This window comes from Antrostomus carolinensis, unplaced genomic scaffold, assembly GCF_000700745.2.
Source record: "Antrostomus carolinensis isolate BGI_N321 unplaced genomic scaffold, ASM70074v2 scaffold5786, whole genome shotgun sequence".
NCBI lineage: Eukaryota > Metazoa > Chordata > Aves > Caprimulgiformes > Caprimulgidae > Antrostomus > Antrostomus carolinensis.
In genome coordinates this window covers 26,589-48,341 of record NW_010321061.1, presented here as the reverse complement: position 1 = coordinate 48,341, position 21,753 = coordinate 26,589, and the positions used below count along the sequence as shown (strand labels likewise).

The 21,753-nt window shown below is 36.5% G+C and overlaps 1 protein-coding gene across 1 annotated transcript in view; it reads right to left on the bottom strand.

The window, feature by feature from the left end:
- The window catches only part of LOC104526339 (glutamate receptor 2), a gene marked incomplete at both ends in the record, with an annotated part of 35,518 nt that extends 15,019 nt beyond the window's left edge, over positions 1-20,499 (bottom strand). Inside the window, 4 exons of the mRNA XM_010169773.2 lie at positions 9,528-9,689; positions 12,091-12,144; positions 16,458-16,654; positions 20,260-20,499. Of these exons, the coding sequence (XP_010168075.2) occupies positions 9,528-9,689; positions 12,091-12,144; positions 16,458-16,654; positions 20,260-20,499 (653 nt within the window). The remainder of the gene's footprint in view (positions 1-9,527; positions 9,690-12,090; positions 12,145-16,457; positions 16,655-20,259) is intronic.
- Between the last annotated feature and the right edge of the window lie 1,254 nt (positions 20,500-21,753).

Sequence of the window (21,753 nt, the reverse complement as noted above, 5' to 3'; positions counted from 1 at the left end):
AGGAAAATTTAAAGCAGAGGATGAAAACAAAATGTACAACTAGGAAGGCAAAAGACTTCTCTGAAAAATCATGCTGTAAGAAGTGGATCTGAAAGAGCCAGTATGAATGTTAAAAGTGTTAAAGTGAGGGGTTTGGGGGGTTTTTTTGGGATAATGGTGGTTTGTTGTTTTGTGGGAGCTTTCTGTTTTTCTTTTATTTTTTTTTTAATTTTACCTTCAAAACACATTTTAGTCTATTTAAATTCCTATGTTCTATCACAAAAGTAACTTCCTCTTCAAAAATTAACATTAGTAAAAAATCAGTAAGCATATGTGACTTACAGCAGGTATAAATTTTAAAATATAAAATGCTTTTACTAGAATATTTCCTGTAATACAGTCTTCAGTCATTGCTCTTTTTATGACAAACATGACCATCCAAGCATTATTAACTATGGTAAATATCCTTGAGTAGAGCTTCTCACCAAGAGAAAGTTATTGAGATGATCATAAAAATGTATTCTAGATCATTTTCTAGCAGAATAATTCATTTTTGGTGCAATTAATGAAAACGGTAGAAGTGAGATTAGAGAACAGATCATTCTGTTTTATAAAATGACTGTTACTATATGAATGATAAGAACCTGAAAATTCCATTAGGATCTTCAGCTATATAAATTTTACTCACAGTCAACAAAAATTCCTATAAAAATAAATGGAAATAAATAATTTACCATTGAAGCTGAAGAACACTGCAATAGAAATGATTCTAAACTGGAACTTTATATGAGGATGCTTTAGATTTGAATTTCTGACTGGTCTATTAAATAAAGCCACACTAAATGACCTTTTAATTTAATTTCAATATATACTGAATCATCACTATTCTCTGTAACAATCTGTAGGAGAGGTTCCTGGACTTGATATAACAATACACTTTGCACAAATTCACTTACCAGGAGAGGGAAAAAAAATAATTAAAAAAACCAACAGGATCTGAATGCTCTCTTCATCCTGCAGCATTCTAAAAATTTCCAAAACCTGGTATTTAAAAACTAATAGTAATAATTAAAGTCTTCAACTTTAAAAAAAAAAAAAACCCTCAACCATGAAACCTTCCTATTTTCATTATCAATTCTCACCTACCTTAACCAGCACAAATATTTTCCTATTGTCTCAAGATGAAATGCAATGCTTTTTCCTGTTTGCTCCAATCTAATTCTAAGTGAAATACTAACAGAATAAAATACACCAATCCTACCAGGTTGCTGATTTTACCAAGAAATAGTTACGGTCAGAGAATAATAAACACTTTATGTTTGCTTTTCTGCCACCCCATACTGGCTAATATAGGCACCTACCTACACTGACTGGTCCTTAATATCAGCCCTGCCCCAGCAATAAGCCTGCAGGTCTCCTCTCCTTGCTCACATAAGTGATCCTCAGTGTTTCTTCTTCTCTGTTATTCCCCTGACTCAAGAAACATTCAGCTATAGATGCTTCTACAGCTTTGAGATGCCACCATCCTTCTATGCCTTTCACGTATGTCCCAACAGGCTCCTTCCACTTTGTTGACCCCTTTTTTGAATGACACATTCCTCCTCCTCCTACTTTCAGATTTGTGTATCACTCCCCCTTCTGCTCTAATCCCCATTTCTCCATCAAGCACTTCTGTCCTAAATGACATTGATCTTGGTGAGGCCAGAAGTATGCCTGATCTTGCTTAACATGAGTATGAAGGAATAGTAGCTTTCTTATATTTATATCAACCATATTCAGGTGAACTGGTTAAAAAAAGTGAAAAGAGTTCCTGTGAAAACAGGCATGAAGAATCCATTGCAGTTTGTTGGCTGAAGATCCTTAAGCACTTAAGATTACTAAGAACAATTTTGAATTCAAATTCAAAGAAACAAAGCTGCATAGGGACATCAGAACTTGGCTCTGTAGATTTCTGAAGTCTGTCAAATGCTTTTGCTTTAGCACAGTTCAGCCACTTTTACGGAAGGATCTGGGTCAACAGGCCCTTTGTATGTCTGAGACAAATCTACAGATATTGCCTCAAACCACCCACTACTGTCACTTATTAAATGTTCCATTCTTTAACTGAGTTTTCTTTAAAAAACAAACAAACCAACCAACTATGCTGGTATGAGTGACTACTTATGCAAAAGAGCCTTAAGCTATTAAAAAGAAGAATTAAGTTTAACACTGAAATTTCTTATGTCCATATTTTTCATATATATTTTCATGAGTAGAGAAGACTGAATACTGGGATTCAAAAGCCCGGTGAAATCAGGTAGCCAGAATGGCAACTGCCAGATGTGTATTTTTTATGCCCAGGAAATCAAAACACAAGGACTAGAAAACGTAGGCAGAAAAATCTCACAAATCTACAGTTTTACAAGGGCACTTTAAAAAAAAAAAAAAAACTCCAGTTCAGTTCCTCTGATTAAATCACATAATAAATACTGAAATTAGCTGATTTTTTTATTCTTATTTAAAAATCACTATAATCTACTTGAATTCAGGCATAATCAATCGTATTTTTCCATTAAAACTGTAGCAGGTGCAACAGAATATCAGTTCTAATTAAAATGCCTGGTATTATAAAACCATTTTTCAACACACTGCAATCAAGAGGCATGCCCCAAAATGAAGGTATTGTCTAAATCATTAATCGTACACTTTTGCTCAGTCATCTATATCTAGACCAAATGCTTTCTGAATTTCCAGTTTGGATGTATGTTTTCACTGTTCTCTTCTTTGTTCCTTTTTATCAGTGAGTCATCTAAATATTATTTGTGCAAGGTAAATAAGCACATTTATATTTGTCTGCTTGTTCTCTCTATTCCATCCTTGAGGTAAATCAGCATCAGTAGAGTTAAACCAGCAGCTTTCAATTACAGGCTTCATTCTTCGTGCCTTACAGTTTAAGATTGGCAGTTTTCAGCTTTTGCAATTTTATCATAAAGAGCACACTGTTTGGTACTATACAAACACTTCAAATTCATAAATCACATTATCTTTGGAAAAAAAACAGATTTTGTAATAATTTTCTAAAAGACTAGATAACAGCTATTAAAAAGAGACTTGAAAATGTGAAACTACTAAAGGCAAAATCAGAAGGCAAAAATAATCTATCATTTTGCACTGACTGCATGTGTGGGTCTGTGTGTGCGTGTGGAAGAGACTATGAAGCCTGAAATACAACCATATGAATGCTGAACATCTGAAACATAATGTACCAGCGTGAAGCAGTTTAAGCCACTGAAAACAGCTGCAATGAGTACTGGGGTTGTTACCATCTTCCAACACAATGGTATTCTCTACAGATCTGAGCTGCTTTAGCTCTTCAACCAGGTAGCCCCAAATTCTTTTCTGCCTGCTGCACAGTTTCTGTATACATAATACACAAGTTGTCTTAGATACTTCTTGTAGTACATACCAAGTCTAAGGCTGCTCTTAAAAAAAGTCATCACAGAGTCGGATGGCTTATAGAATAGACTATTTCAGTTGGAGGGGACCTGCAACATTCATCTAGTCCTGCCTGGCCACTTCAGGGCTGACCAAAAGTTAAAGCATGTTGTTAAGGGTATTGTCCAAATGTACAAAGACATTTGGACAAATGTACAAAGACTCTTAAAAAGACAGGCTTGGGGCATCGACCACCTCTCTAGGAAGCCTCTTCCAGTGTTTGACCACCCTCTCAGTAAAGAAATTCTTCCTAATGGCCAGACTAAACTGCCTCTGTTGCAGCTTTGAACCATTCCCACATGTGCTATCACCACATACCAGGGAGAAGAGATCAGCACTTCCCTCTCCACACTCCCTCCTCAGGAAGATGTAGAGAGCAACGAGGTCACCCCTCAGCCTCCTTCTCTCCAAAACAGACAAGCCCAAAGTCCTTAACTGTTCCTCACAGGACATGTCTTCCAGCCCTGTCACCAGCTTTGCTGCCCTTCGCTGAATGCATTCAAGGATCTTCACATCCTTCCTAAATTGTGGGGTACAGAACTTCACACAATAATCAAGGTGAGGCCACAGTGAATATAGCAGGATAATAATCTCTTCTGACCAGCTGGTTATGCTGTGTTTGATGCACCCCAGGATGCAGTTTGCTCTCTTGACTGCCAGGGCACACTGCTGACTCGTACTGAGCCTGCTGTCAGCCAGCACTCCCGGTCCGTTTCTGCATGGCTGGTCTCCACTCACCCCTCTCCCAGTTTATACCTGTATACTTTAAGCTTAGTACTTCTGTGGTGGGTTGACCTGGCTGGATGCCAGGTACCCACCAAAGCTGCTCTATCACTCCCCTCCTCGGTTAGGCAGGGGAGAGAAAAATATAACAAAAGGCTGGTGGGTTGAGATAAGGACAGAGATCATTCAACAATTACCATCATGGGCAAAACAGACTCAGGGGAAGGACTCCTCATACTCTTCCTCTGTTCCAGTGTGGGGTCCCTCCGACGGGACACAGTCCTCCATGAACTTCTCCCAGTGTGAGTCCTTTCCACGGGCTGCAGTTCTTCACAAACTGCTCCAGTGTGGGTCCTTTCCATGAGGTACAGTCCTTCAGGACCAGACTGCTCCAGTGTGGGTCCCCCACGGGGTCATAAGTCCTGCCAGCAAACCTGCTCCGGCCTGGGCTCCTCTCTCCATGGGCCACAGGTCCTGCCAGGAACCTGTTCCAGTGCAGGTTTCCCATGAGGTCACAGCCTCCTTTGTCCATCCACCTGCTCCAGCGTAGGGTCCTCCATGGGCTGCAGATGGACATCTGCACCACCATGGACCTCCATGGACTGCAGAGGGACAGCCTGCCTCACCATGGTCTTTACCCCAGGCTGCAGGGGAATCTCTGCTCTGGAGCAACATCTCTTCTCTCCCCTTCTTCAGTGACCCTGGCATCTGCAGAGTTGTTCCTCTCACATATTCCCACTCCTCTCTCTAGCTGCAGTTCTACAGATTTTTTTTTTCTTCCCCTTCTTAAATAGCCCAGAGGCACTACCACTGTTGCTGATGGGCTTGGCCTTGGCCAGCGGCAGGGCCGGCTCAGACATGGGAGAAGCTTCTGGCAGCTTCTCACAGAAGTGACCTCTGTAGCCCCCCCCACTACCAACACCTTGCCACACAAACCCAGTATAACTTAACATGTCTCACTAGCCTTCAAGAGGTATGAACTGAGCTTCTTCATGGAATCAGACCAAAGGCTGCCCTCAAACAGAATGGGTTAATCAGATTAGGAAGTTGGATGTGAGTGCATGTGTTGTCGTCCTTCAGTGTCCTTCCACAACAGCAAGCGGTTTGCCTTAGACAAAATAGCCTGAGACAACACTAAGGCTCAGAAAGCCCAGCATATTTGTAAATACATAATAATGGATCAAAAGGGGATTTCAACTTGTTATTATTAGGCCTTTATAAAATTAAATGTAGCTTTTGTTTTCTTACTTGGCAAAGAAATTCGCCAGGATGCTCAGTGGTATGTTTCAAGATTTACACATTATTAGCTCTTGTAGAATTGCATGCAAAGACTGGTAACACCCTTGGTTACAACAGATATATTTTCAATTTAATCTGAGGTAAAGAGTATATCAAAAAGTATATCTTTTGAAAGATGAGAAGACCTTTCGTAAAAAGACAGCAAAGCACTAGTTTTAAGTGTCCTGCTTAATCTTTAAATCTTGTGGTTTTTATCAGTACAAGTACAGTGCAGCAACAAATAAGATCAGTGTTTCTTCTAATCTACATCTTAAGACTGCCATAATTAATAATTAATTTTAATTAATATTTTATAAATTGTGAAGATAGGTTTTTAAAGCAATTTGATCTAGGTCCTCTTCTGGGCATCTGTGGAATGGGTTTTCAACAATGTTTTTCTTTCTTGAAGAGCACGTTGCTTTGAAAATCACTTTTTCTTAGGAATAGGTGTATTTCTCCATTTTCAGGACTGTACTTGGCTGCTGTGATATGTCTTGTCACGTCAGCTCAGTCGTATTCCACTGACTTGCATTTTATAATGTCAAATGAATGTATACTTCCTTTTGGATCACAACACAGTTGCAATGCTATTGCCTGGAGTGAGGTAACATTTGCAACCCCAAGGATAACATTATCTGCTAGGGGCATGTGACCTCTCATCTCTGTATTGATAATACCAGACTTTTATTAGCCTTCCTATCTGTTTCATACAGATTATGAAGTGACAGCTTCCTAGATTCCATGGGAAATAGTGGCAAAAGCTCATTTATAACCACTGAATATTTGGACAACTGCCTCAAAACCAAAGGGGAGAAAGGTTATTCATAACATCATGGAAGGGACAAATGGAAGACCAGTGAGTTCACCTTCTCAGTAACTCATGATATTTATACACTATTCCAAGAAGCAAAAGACAACAAACATGGCTAGAATATTAATGTAAGAAGGAATGGCATGTTCAGGGAGGACAGGTACGGAATGCAATTCAACAAGAATAGATTAAAAATCCTGTACTTTAAAGAAATGATCAAGTGCACAGATATGGTATGACACTGCCTAAATCATCCAGAAGTCCAGAAGAGGGCCACAAGGATGATCCAAGGGCTGAAGCACCTCTCCTATGAGGACAGGCTGAAAGAGTTGGAGCTGTTCAGCCTGGAGAAGAGAAGGCTCCAGGGAGATCTTATAGTGGCCTTCCAGTACCTGAAGGGGCTACAAGAAAGCTGGGGAGGGACTTTTTACAAAGGCAGGGAGTGATAGAACAAGGGGAAATGGCTTTAAACTGGAAGAGGGTAGGTTTAGATTAGATATTAGTAAGAAATTCTTCACTGTGAGGGTGGTCAGACACTGGAACAGGTTGCCCAGAGAAGCTGTGGATGCCCCGTCCCTGGAATTGTTTAAGGCCAGGCTGGATGAGGCTTTGAGCAACCTGGTCTAGTGGAAGGTGTCCCTGCTCATGGCAGGGGGGCTGGAACTAGATGATCTTTAACGTCCCTTCCAACCCAAACCATTCTACGATTCTATGATCGGCAGAAAAGCAATGCAGAAAAAGATCTGAAAGTTATGGTGGATCTCATGATAAATATATTTCAACAGTGTCATGATGGTGAGGGAAAAAATTAAAAAAAAAAAAAAAAGAGAAAAAAAATAGAGTAACACAAAGAAAAGAAAGCCCTGAAAGGAGTACTGTCTCTGAGATACATGAAGCCATTCTTTTTATTTCTACAACATAGCACTCAGATGTGATCCAGTACCCAGCGTGGCATTTCAAAGAGCATGGGTACCAATTAGAAAGGGTACAGAGCAAAACAACGAACAGGATTTGAGACTAGAAAATTCAAAGGAAAAGGGATTATTTCGTTTAGCGGGAAGGAAAGCAAGGACAAATATGGCAGCCATCTTTGAATACAGAAGAACAGCTAGAAAGGAGAACATCATATCAGAAACAGATAAAGGAGTACTGGATTAGGCAACACAAAGGCTGATTTAGGTTAGACAAAAAACAAGCTCTGAAATAGAACACTTGGAAAAGTTGTGAAATCACTATGCACAGTAATTGCACAGGTATATCTGATCCTGCCTTCAGGCAGGGAGGATGGGCTGTGTGACTGACCGCTCAAAGATCTTTCTTGCCCTGTTTCTATGATTTCTACGGTTCTGCTCTGCCTCTGGCTTCCTCAAGGATGGGAATAAAATGTGACATATCTTTGTCCTTACATGTAATGGCAGGCAAAAATGACAAGTAATATGTGTATGAGGGCAAAAGACAGAAAGCTATACAAAGTAACCAATACAATCAATCTCTCCAAACAATATACATCCATGTTTTCCCCCCATCAATACCTCTAGTATTTATAAATCATCTGATAATTTACTGTAAGTCTCAATCTCTTGACTGAATACCAGTGTGATCCTGTATATTCCTTGAGCAGAAAGTATATAGACAGACCAGCCTTTTTAATTGAATTTAAAACGTGTTTTAAATTAGTGAAATTCATGAAAATAAATGTTTCAATTCATTTATTTTTCCTATCCATAACAATATAAGCCTCAAAAATGTAAGATATTCCAAATACTCTCCTTCAACCTTTTCAATTTCTAGTAGACTCGAAAGGACTTATCAGGGAAAAATAAAGGGAGTACCTGTGATAAAATTACAGATTTTAATGCTATAATAAAACACTGCAACCACTTCATCTCATCTAACACACATGAAATTCCCCCCCTCCTGTAAGTAATACCAGAGATACTGGAATCTTTAACACTGTGTCTCATGGATTTGTTTTTCCATCAATGAGAAAAACAGCATCTTGGTTTCAGTTAGACTTGTCCACTTTAATAATGCATTTCACTGTGACTATTTTGAGACTATGATTCTGCAACATTAGTAGGTAGGTAGGTGGATTTGGGCACTCAAGAATCAGAGAGACAAAAGAATTGTCTTAATCACCCACAGTCACATTCCTTCCCTTTTTCTAAATGAGAGTAATACAGGTTACATACATTACACATATGTAATACGAATGTATCTAAAGGCATGATACAAACTCTAGTTTATTTTGTCAAACATTAAATGAGAAATTCTGTTATTCTGTCATAAAAACTTTAAAATTTAACAACTGCCATAAAAATCAAAGCTTTGACTAAGTCACCCCCAAATTTGGTCTCAGAATTTAATTTAAATTAAGGTTATGTGCCTTACAGGCTTTCTGTTCCAGGAATATGATAAATGGTTCTTCCATTCCTTGCTGAAATTTATTATTCACCTTATTATAAATAAAGAATATGCTTCATACTCAAACTATAGGACAAAAAAGAAAAGTTATGCCTAGAACATTTGGCATTTATCTTTTTGACTTAAAATTTCTGATTGTACCACTTAAATGAAAAAATATTTAGCATTAAAATTGTGTTATTCTTTTTTATATCTTGCAAGCACTAACTGATCCTCATAATGGTCACAGAAGGCAAGAAGATACTATTACACTAGTTTTATTCAGAGGGAAAACCAAGGTAAGGAAGTTTAACTGCTTGCCCTGTGTCACATCTTGTGTCACTCAGGTCTGAAATCAGACCATGATTCTGTACCTCAAGCACACCATTTAATTTTGAAAATCTGTGTAGGATTTAGGCATTTGTTTCAAAGCAATTATCTTACCATTTCTTTGGGAGACTACGTTATATCAGAAAGTGCTAGATCCGTGCTCCCTGGGAGCCTACGTATGATTACATATTTGCCTTTAAAACATTTCAAAACACAGAGAAAGAGAAAAACCCCCAAAAAAGCCATTAGATACTTCATATATCATCACATCCAAAACAACTACCTAACAAGCTGTCAGGTGCAGATTTACAGTGACACAAGAAAAATCAAAGTTGTCTTTAACATTTTTGACTGTGCAGCATCTTTGCTCAGCCAGTTCTATTGTAGAGAATGTTACAAGTACCTCAGAGAAACATAAAACTGTGTTGGCACAGCTGATTCTGAAGGGCATTCTCTGTCTCTTGTCTTTCTATTCCAATTCCCCCACTTCGTGTACATCTGACACGGTTAAAGCAAATACAAGACATACCTTAATTGTACTAGTGTGTGCACCAGGATATTCTTTTTCCTCCAGTGTTGACCAACGTTGTATAAATTTTGACACCAGGGGATCATCATAGTCAACTATCTGAAATCCTGAGACATTAGCTCCTCCAAACTGAATTTTTGACAAATCTCCATCAGTAAATCCCTGGGCACAGAAAACATTATGTCTGTTATTCCAACAGTTTTGGCAGATCTGTGTATATACAAATAAAGAATTACCATATGACTTCTACTGCTGAAGTGTAAGCCAACATTTTCTTCAAACAGGCTCCAAGTTTAAATCCTGGGCTGCCAGGATTAAGTCATCAGCTTCACCAGCCAGCAATGCCTCTTGCTGCTCATGAGACATACACCTTTACAGAGCAAGGGTTGAGTGGATCTGTCCTTGCCATGCTTACCTTCCTAAACAATCCTGTTAATTTCAGCAGGACTGCTTAAATGAGAAAGGGAACACTGGCATGAGTAACAGTTAGGCAAGCAAGTTTTAGCCAGGAATAATTACAGCCACAGTTATGTCCTCTTTTTACTAGGAACACTAAAGCATGTGGAATGACTTAGTATCTCCCCTGCCTCCGCCCTCCAGTATAAGGAATTAGCTCTCATTCTTACAAACAGTACATATGTTTTGTTTTCCATGTTCGGTGTTTTAACTTGCCCCTAATAAACATACAAATGAATCTACATGAAATACTGATTTCAGGCACTTCAGTTTAAAGGAATGCTCTGAGTGAATGTAAAAAGAAGTATCAACTTTAGACCACATTAAGAGAAGTTGCTACAATTGCTATGCGGGTGTTCTTTAATTATCGCGTATTAACGATACTCATCAGTGATGTATTGGTTCGTGCTGATATCGACACTTCTACAGGGATCATGAAACTTTCTGCAATATTATCGTGAGCGCGATGTTTGAACAGGCACATTCGTTGTATACTCTGACTTCTTCTCCACCTATCAGTACATTTTATTCTTAAAACAGATCAATTTCTTGACTGACTGATCAGACTGGAGGAGAACATTATTACAGTCAAGAAAAGAAGAAGGTAGATTTAGTGAAGAATATGGGATGTGATCAAGTACTGAATAAGTTTTCTTTCTGTCAGATTAAAAAACAGTTTAAAAAACATTGTCATATATATTTTATATGATATTATACAAAAGACCTACAATATATGAATTTAAACTGTATAAACCTTTAGGAAGCAAATACAATATTAAACAGGTTTAAAATACAAGATTCAGTAGGTTTTAGATCTCATGGGCTTACTGTTACAAACCTGAAGTAATGGCTAAAATAGCAACCAGTTAACACAATGAAATACAGTAGGCAATTTTTCTAAAATGTTTATTTCCCTTAAGACTCAAAATATTATTTATACAACATTTGCAATGCAAAATATAAATGTCTAAAAGTTAAGAGTATTTTTCAAATTTTGTAAGATTTTTCTGCTTGCTCTGTGAATATTAGAACCTTAACTTCTTTATCCTAAAATTTATCTAATAAATATAAGAATTAAACCCCACTGCTCTGCTTTTAAAGAGGCCTTTAGAATATAAGGCTTCTTCACACCTGTCTGGCGACATATGTGATTCTTCAAAATACCGACCGCCTGGGAGGGGGAAGTGTTTTGATCAAAGATTGGGAGGACATAAGGGTTATGTCTGAAGTGTGACAGACACACTGCAGTCGTTCTTTTTCCTCAGGTCCCTCAAAGGACTGTGGAAGGCAGAGCATAAATTAGAGCACTCTGGGCTCTGCTGGAATTTATATCAAACGCTATCACAGTCCAAGAATAAATGGTGGAAAAAATTATTCAGAGGCACTCACACCATGCAAACCCCAAAATTCTTTTCTGGAACAGAGTAACTGAGATTCAAGCCTGCATAACTTCCTTTATTTTTTACAAAAAAATATTCCCTGGCTTCACTAAGTAAGTGTTGTTGACTTTAACATGAGTAAAATGGCCCTTCTTCTTTAGACACAATTTCAAAAAAATTACCTTGAGAGAATTTAGTGAGCTTCCTGAACTTTCCCCTTTATTAGCTATACTGTCGGATCACCTATGTTCAAGAAAAATTAATTCAAACTGATTATCAAGTCATTCTGAGGAATTAAGATGTGTAAAGCCGAGACTCACTAGTCTAGCAGAATCAAAGCTGAGAACTGTAAATTTTAAGTACTTTAGAAGTGAGAGAAGAAACATCAGTTTGCTGAATGAATGTATCAATCTATAGAGCAGAAAGTGATTTTTCTGATTTCCACATCCTACTTTTCTACAGTAAGTAGAAAAAGGGATAAAGGTCTACCAAAGGTGCTGAGCAACCTTCACTCCCATTGATGGGAATATCACAAGAGGCATTTAAGCCCTGAAAAGACCCAGCCAATATAACAAATACCCTCTCAACACATGCATTCATTTAGCAAGGATAAAGACTTTAGCTTTTCTCTATTTTGTAAAATGCATTTAAAACAAAATACTAGTTGATGTGCTTCCATAAAGAGTAAAATGAGTAATACAGGTATTTTAAATATTAAAAATGCTTACCAGATTTGCAATGATATAATGGTATCCTTTCACATGTTTACCAATTGTGATAACCTGTAAAAAAGAAGAAATATCCCCATAATGGAGAATGTTCACCTGATACATGGACTGAGACTTAAAAACTATAAAATGCAGTATGATGTAAAAGCTTTTTATGAGCTTTATGGGATGTAATACTGAGTTTGTTCAGTGCTTTACTTTTATTATTTTATCTAATGCACCATTGAACATACTCTCTGCTGGCAGAAATTAGTCATGCTGAAGTCCAAGTCCCAAGATCTGTAAATAGATGAGCTGAATGCTAATTACTATGCTGTGTATTGAAGGCACAACCTGGACAGGAGGGAGCGAGATTCATGCAGTAGGAGCACTGTGCCTCAGAGATTCCTGCTTAGATTCTGCTCCCTTTGTAGCAGAATTGTAACATTCCTTGAACTAGAAAAAGTTTAAAAGCCCACTGACATTAATGAAAGCATCTGCATTATGAGGGGGTCTTTTAAAAGGTTAAAATTGTTGTTTATTGCCCTAAGGCTTTCTCATAATCTCCCTCAAAGCCAGCTAGTAGTTTCTAAGCAGTTTCCACTGTCAGGCATGTACCATGGAGTCTTTTCCCGAATAATCCTAATTAAGACTATGTCTGCACAGGGAAGTTTGCATTTTGAAGCAAAACACTTCTCCAGAGAAAGTATGTGGGTGGTAAAAGGACTGCAGATGTTTCTTACATCTTTTGCACAATGAGAACAACTTAAATCAACGGAGGATAATTCATTAATATCCCCATTTAAAATATACCTAAATATTTAGAAGAGGTATCCTGTAACTTTTATCAGGCTAGTAGTGAACGACATTCCACATACTTGCTTTAATGAAGTTACAGGAATATAACTGAATGCAGTGTTCAGCACTTAGTTTTATATTACTGGAGTTTGAGACACAGAGATCACATTATATAGGCCACAGAAGTTATTCAATTATTCCTCTTTTGACCTTAATATATACATGATATATGAAGGTAATTATTCTAAAGCAGTTACTTGGTTCATACTACTTAAAACTCATTACTTATTAAAACATTTAAGAATTGTTTCTTACGCAACTGCTGCTTCCAAAGAAATTTCAGTTACACCAAACAAATTAGCTCTTCTGCATAAAATGCTTCTTTCTTATTGGTATCTGAGAACATGACCAGTAGCTGCAAGTCTTTAGATCAATCATTAGTAACTCTGCTCTGACTGCCACTGGGTACTATTTCATTAATCTAGCTTTCTAAAACATTGCCCTGTGCTACTCATCCATATAAAGACTAAGGATGCTGCCAGTTAAAACTCTGAGAAGATTCAGTGTTGGCTCCAAAAGCCATGATGAAGGAGCTATGGACACAAAAGGTATTCACCAATGTCCCTAAGTTTAGACTAGCATCTCAAGCAGGAATAGACAAGAAGTGGCAGTAATTGCACAGCTGCCCAAATAGCGTTATCAAGGGAAAGTGAGATTCTGCAAAGGAAGTTGTCTGAGGAGAGACAGAAGCTATATAATAAAAAGCATAGTAACACAGAACTGCCCAATCAGAGAAGAGGAATATAAACTAGTCTTAGAAAGTTGAGGAACTGAAATATTTTTCAACTTTGACTTATATAAATGACTGAAATCTGGAGGAGAAACTATAACACAAGACAAAAACAATGAAGCAACTTTGTAAATATATTAAGTGTCTACACAAAGATCCTAGGACTACAGAACATAATTGGTTGAACCTATGGTCACCACCACAGCTTAGAAAGTTAGTAGGATAAATCAAAGCACTACAACAGCAGCTTTGTTCAAGAATGGAAAGCAAGGAAGAAAGTAAAGATGCTGCTCTACATATCAATAATGCAAGTAATACTTCAGTATTCAAGAAAAATCTGGTCAACAGAAAGCCTGTTGCATGTCTCAGTAAAAATACAAAGAAAAAAAAAAGGGATACTGATACAACGGGCCTACTTCATTCACCCTCATGAAAAGAAGGAAACTGCTGAGGGTTGTTTTGAGGGCAGGAATCAAAAGAATTTTTTAAAGAACAGATCTGGTAGTAGTATTTATTCTGCTTTTAGAAAAGAAAATCAGAAGAACATACTCAAAGGATACTGACAGACCAAGAAATCCTTTGTTCAGCACAGACCATGTTAAGGGGTAAAGAAATTAACAGAAAATTTTTACTTAGATTTTATTTTAGGCTACTTGAGAAATTGAAAGTGGGTTTATCTATTTATGTACGGAAGGGAAGTTAACAGAAACACACTGAAAGCGTAGCAGACTTAAAAAACAGACCAAACTCCAGAAACTGCTAGGGTACCTTGCAAAGAGAATCTCAAGGCTAAACTTGTACGAGACAGTTTAATAGACTATATTCTACAGCATAGCAGAAAAGTATTTGAGGAGAAGAACTAACTGGAATTATAATAACTGACCCGTGTGGCTGATCCACAGTTATCTAGAACTCTTAAGTGATTTAGAAATCAAAACAGCAGAAACAAAAGTTTATCCATCCTTATACTTAAGGAGTAGAACAATTCTGTGGGGATAACCTGAGAAAAACCTAAGACTCAACAAGGCAGAATCTATCAAAGTGCAATCAGGGCAAGAAAAAAATCCCAGAGCTGCAATCAAAAGAAGACGATGACAAAGAACATAACAGGTCATTACTAAAACAAGGTATCAAAAATGAGTGGTAACTAAAGGGTAAATAGGGTTCTTGTCTTTAAAAAGTGGTAAAAGAGAAATTGAAGAAACTTAGAGTCATTTAACTTTCATATCGGGGAAGATATTATAATAAATATTACATACTTTATTTTAAAATAATCTGTAGGATAGTAAGATAATAAACAGTCAATATTACAATCTTGTCAAGATCAAAATATGTCAAAGCAATATCTTTCCTTTCTCTGACATCATAGCTAGCCTAATGGATAATGAGAAAAATGGCAGATGAGATGTATCTGAAGTCTATAAGGCTTTTGTTCTGTATGACATCATTACAAGCTCTTAAGGCAACACAGTCAAAAGTCCCTGTAAGGTTAGTGAACAACCATTTGAAAAGCCACACAGAGAAGCTGAACAGGACCTATAAGTATTATTTCTCTCAAGCACTGCTCTACTCAGTACATTTCTTGACATGGATAACAAGTCAGAAAATATGATTTTAAAAAACTGCAGATGATAGAGAGCTTGCAAATGCTCTGGAGAAAAGGATCAAATTCAAATTCATCTTGAAAATTAGAGAAACAGCTCATGCATATGAATTACAAATAAAAGAGACAAATACAATGCACTGCATTCATGACACTGCTCGTTAGCCTGAGCCTCTCCAAAATGTAACGACCTTGATAACAAAGACCAAAATAATAAACCATTCAAAAAAGCTTCAAACCAATACATCTACACTCTAATGGTATATCCATACAGATGCTGCACAGTCTCACATGGTCAAGCTCAAGTCAGCAGAAAGCTACCTGTATAATTTTCATTATGCTCTGCATACATGAAAAGAAGAAATAAGACAGAGACAGTAAGACCTTCCTAAAAAACTAGGATTGAAGGGGTGGATTTGAAGGTAATAATTTGAATCAGAGTACTGTGATACTGTTGTAAAAAAGAAAGTAATTTAAAAAAAAAATCATTTTGGCACGAATCAGAGTACTGTGATACTGTTGTAAAAAATAATTTAAAAAAAAAACATTTTGGCAAATAATATATGTGCAGGTGGAGAGAAGTCATAATTTTCCGTTCTGTCTAAAGTTCAGGAGACCTTAGCTATGGAAAAAAGCATTCAATTTTGGCTACAAACATTAAGAGGGAGAAAAACTAAAGAGAGACCCAAGCATAGTAAAAATTACAGAGCTTAGAAACATGAACTACAGACAGAGTTAAATGGAAAAGAGAAGCTGTTGATACAGCCTTCCAAAATGTGAAAAGTTCTTGGAAAAAGCATTAGAAGTAGAAAATACTTTCTAGGTGTAAGAACTAAGCCCTAGACATAATATAAGTATTTATAATGCACCAGATATAATAGTCTATCAACTACATATAGTATACTACTTAGGTTGTGAAACAGCCTTAAAGAGATGATTTTTTTTTTTTTAAATAATCAGGATACAAAACCATACAGGATCATGAAGATAGAATTATATTGCCTTTGAACAGAGGGAGGGATTATAGGATTAGTATGTTCACTCTCTGCTTGATATATATGTGGTCCTCAATACAAACCTTTCACTTCCAAATGATGCATAATAATCATCAAAATAGGATCAAGAGAAATGAACTCATTATGTTTAGTTATAGAATTTAGCTAATTGCTGTCACTGAAAAACAAGAGAATAGCAAACCTGATCAACAATGTCGTTGACTTTATCACGTTCACAGTCCAAAATGACTCGTCTTTCCTTTTTTACCTCTAGATCTTGAAACAGTGAACGGTAAGTTTCATCTTTTCTGTCATTGTTAATATTTCCTACATTGATAGCAGTCACTTGCCATTTCTTTTCAGCAGCAGAATCCAGCACAGCTTGCAATGTTGATAAGCCTAGTGAAGCACAGGAGGAAACAGAAAATATGATTGATAATGCTACAGGAATAACAAGCTTCTGGAACGTAATTAATGAGATTACTTATTTAAGATGTCCCAGTAACTTGTTTGACCTGTCACACCTTGTTAGGACTCAGATACGAAGATATGTGTGGGCCAAATCAGTTTATTGTATGAAATTTCTGTTTACATTGCTGTGCAGAATCAGGGTACAGCCTGGAAAGGACAACCTTTTGGTTTTGCTTCAACCTTTTTCAGAATGGTACTTTGTCAGTTTCACTGATCCATTGCTGGGATTCCACAGGCTGGGGAAGAGGTCTTCTAGAAGTGATCCAATTACAGCAAGAGGATCAGCTGGTTATTATGAAATGCTATTGAACTGCTTTCATTCTCAGTGTTCGAGCAGTACTGTGTTTAAACCCTGACCTCACTGAGGTCTATGGAAAAATTCCCACATTCTGCAGTGGTGCTGAAACAGAGTCATTATTTCTGTTGTCTACAATCATATTCCTCATTATGAAAGAAGATGTGCCAAGATATATTTTTCCATATAGATAAGTAGGCTCAATGCTAACATCTACAAGCAGTCTACAGAAGTTTGCTTTCATTTTATCCTTCTGACATGTTCCTTCCAGGAGGCTGTAATGTCTGTACAGCTGCAACTGCCTATAACATATTGCAAAATCAGTAGCAATTTTACTTGACTGGTTTTCCTTTTCAAAGATTAAATAATAATATTTAAGCAACATGAAAATTACTGCTGGAAACCAATTTCTGCTATACAACAAATACCATTTTAACAATTTCCAGCAGCACAGGAATTAGACTTATGTTTAAATTCCTTCCAGAGAATTCCACATAATTCTAGACAGCAATTTTAAGGATAGAAGATAGTATTTTAGAAAAAAAGAAAATTAGACTTTCTCACAAGACAATTGACATTTTAGCACATTCACCTCCCCTGAAACCACAGAACACCAGGCGTCATTTCTTTGAGACAAACTTCTGACTTGGTATGTAAAGGAAGCTTTAGGTATAACTCTCATGAGAAATGATAGTGGTTATGCCCACGGACATAGAAAGAAAGCATTAAGAATTAATTTGCCTGATAGTTTGTAAATACATCATTAAATTAAGATTGGTCAGTGTTTAGCAATTCAGCTTTATCAGTGAAAATGGTAATGACATACAGCACCATATAAGACTGGGCATCAGCAAAGGCAGAAAATGGTACACTTCCAAAATCATAAATTCAATTATTATCTCAAATAGTTCTGGCTTTCCATGTTGGCTTTAAAGAAGACTGATTCAAAGCTTTGTAAGTCATGCAGCGAATATTTACGTTGTATGGAACTGCATGGAAGTACAGTCCAAGGGTATATATAAACATTTATAACATGTTAAAGATAAATGTGGAGAACTCGTGTTAAAAGGAAAAGATAATTAATGCAAGCAAACTAAAAGATGTAGGGAATATTTTAAAACATTAAAAAGCACTAAAATAAGTCTATATCTCAAAATAATGTTTTAAATGTTAACTTAAAATAATTTAAAAAACAAACCACAACAAAACTGAAGTGGATATAATTTGAATCATTCTTTCAGATCTCATTTAGTAGATTTCAGGTCCTCTAATCTGTCTATATGTTTCCTCTGAGTTAAACAGAATCTCAGTTAGGCATAAATTAATAAGGGCTATTAATGTTAATACTATCCATTACAAAGATTTCTTGCTTTTTATAGGTGGCAGATTTGTCATCCCCGTACAGTTTAGTTTATTCTGATAGCAGTAACACATCGCAGAACAACAGAAAACAAACAAAAAAAGCATTCACAGCAATACTTCTGTGGATGTGGAAGTATCTGGAGAGTGGTAACAGAAGTGGGACCCTGCAGAGGCGAAAACTCCAGCAACTTTAGTTGCTTTTTTTAAACTGCAGAAACACTTCTGTTTGGGAACTTCATGTATCCAAATCTCTTTTGGTTATCATGAGACAAACTCTTAATTGAATGAGCTCTAAAAGGAGGACTAAACAGAGGTTGAGTAAATTAGCAATTCTGTTACAGATAGAATCCTCCAATAATGTCACTACTTTTTTCCAAAACTCACTGTTAGTACTGGCAACACAGAGGAAGCAAGGATGGTAAAGGACACTAATCCATATTACATGACAGCAACTGCCATATTATGGCAATAGTAGCTTGGACATGCATATACTGAATAGCTTCTCTTCTTAAAGATAGGAATGACATACGAAATTGCCCTGCACTTCAACCAGTCAGCCCCTAAGCACAGAGGAGCTGTAAAAGTAGCAATAAATGATTCTTTTGGAATAAGTCATCAAACTAATTCCTATTAGCTTTCACAGCTTCCATGAAGGGTAAACCTCTCTGTCTTTTTTTATCTCACTCCTGAAGCTAGAAACGTTTTAAATTATGTACCATTCCTTAAATATATGTCACCTGAGTCATGTTTCCACCTCTCCTGCTATGGGAAAACTTTACAGGCAGGAGTCCAGGATGTGACAAGGTTACATACTAGTACTAGTTTTTCTATCTTTAGTGCATACAACAGTGATAAAGAACTGTCTTGAGGATGTCATTTCAGCTTCTGAACAACATAACAGATAAAAAGGCATCAGAATGCAGAGAATCTAACGTCACTCCATTACTCAACAAACCATGGTGTGATATAACCATCCTTTAAAGCTAGTAGCATCTTATCATTTAATGTGCACTTAATATTCAACTCTGACCAATGAACATGCAGGTGAGCTACAAAATAGCCTTTTCAAAGTTAACAGGATAAGGTAAGAACAGAAAAAAGTTAGCCAAGGACTACTAGGTAAGGAGAACCTGGAAACAGAATTACAAGAATGGAATTCCAGAAAGGGAAGTCAAAAAAACCCTGCTTCTGTATCATGCTACTTCTTCTCAGAAAACTAACTAATAAAACAATTTGCAAGTGATTTTTCCCAGTTCATAAACTGTTATATTATTATCACTACAGCCATAAAAGAGGATAGGACTTGAGTAAGCTGTACCATGGAGTAAACTGCTCACAAACAGTGGATTTGGGTTTATCAACAATAATATCCAAAAAAATCTAAGCTCAACAGAGGAGAGGAACTCAAGTATTTATCAAAAGCAGTCTCAAAGAAGCAGGGACTGCATCCAAGATTCTTGCTTGCTTGGTGCTCAACTATCAATTTTGCATGTGTGGAGTGAATCTGTGGTAGCAAACTGCCCTTCATGCTCAAGATGGTTGTGTTTTGTTTTTTTTTCTCCTTAAATGATTCTTTAAAAAAAAAGAAAAAACTTTTCATAGGAACTATTTTACAGCATGTGATTAACCTCACACTGTTTATCAGCACATGCTTGCAATTCTATTAATACATACTGCAATAATTTCCTTCTCATTTAAACAATTTTGTTTCTGCCCCAAAAGCTCATTTTTAAATTTAAGCTTATACTTTGACTTGCTGCAGGTAAATATTCTTTTCCTCATTTACTTTTCTAATACAAGTTCTGCATTTCGGTGAGATGCACCTAGCAAACATCTAGATACACCTAGCATGTAGATAAAAAGTACCACATCTTACCTCTGTCGCTATCATACAAATATGCAAACTTGGTCCACTGATAGTATTCAATCAAGCTAAGAAGAGCTCCCTTGAGGTCAGGTCTCATCTGAATGACAAAGGGATGTGTTCCATCTGTTGGGAAGCTGGGAGTTATGAAGGAGACATGAAGAGTCCCACAGAATGATGTTATGGTATTTACAGACTTCTTGTCATAGAATCCAAAAATAGCAAAGACTCCTCTTGAAAACTGGGAGCAGACTAAGAAGGAGAAAGAAAAACAATTAGGTGGGAGAAGTTTTTCAAAAAAAGTATTGAAAACTCTACCATGTTTTATATGTATGAGAAATAATGAAATTGATCACATAAAAACCAGGAGAAACCAGTAATATTCTGCTATGGAAATTATTAAAATACCATAAAGCTTCCACTAGAAACAACAACAACAAAAAACCAAACAGAGATGTGGTTCACATTCCTAGACAATTTAAAAATAAAACTCACCAAGTTATTCTTAAATTCAATTTATACTGTAAAGAATAGTGATGCAAACATCAATGGGGGCTGTAATTTATAAAATTTGTCATTATGACTACACGTAGTATTATGGAAATAGGTAACTTTTTGTCATGTTAAAAATAAATTGGTTCTGAGGTCAAGACTCACTGAGCATTTTACAAAATACCTTAAATAACTTGCCATTTGGGAAATACAAATCTAAAACTAAAAGCAAGTCTATTAACAGCAGAAAAGAAGGTGATTTCCTTTAAACACTTCTGTTTCAAGGCGTTATTTTAATTCCTGCGTTGTAGGACTCAGCAAAAGTTGGTCCTTCTGGATGACACTTGCAGTCATGCTGCGGAAAGAATAATCTCATAGGTATAAGTAACATGCTGATTATTCACTTTTTATCACTGGAGACAATTCAAGCCAAGTGATGAATGCTACTGACCACTGCAGCCTGGGTAATAGAGCTAGTTCTGGGCTATTCTCTTTTTTGACATTGCAGGCTATACTAGTGCCTAAGTTCTAAAATCAGGATACAGTAAGGACATGTTAATCTCTGAATAATTCTCATTTATCATCTATGCATTCATTGGCTTGCACATAGTCACCTTGAACCTTCTAGAGAAAACACTGAGTCAGCCTCATTGCAATCCCTGCAATACCTGGCCTGCTTTGAGATATAAATCACAGTATAATTGAAGCTAATTTTGCCCAGCTATTTAGTGCACTAATCCTTGAATATAATTCACATAAGTTGACTTATTTTTACCATTTCTCTGATTTTTATTATACATATTGTATTATATATAATATACCATAATATAATATATAATATTAAATCTTTTTAAGTTATCACTTCTTTAATATTTTTAAAAAAACACATCCCTTTATGTCTGTTATTATTCATTGCTATTCTCTTTCCACAGCTTTGTCTATCTATCTTTGCTACCTAAGTCATCTTCATACCCTAATTATTTCTATACTCCAATTAAAAGTACCTAAACAGTA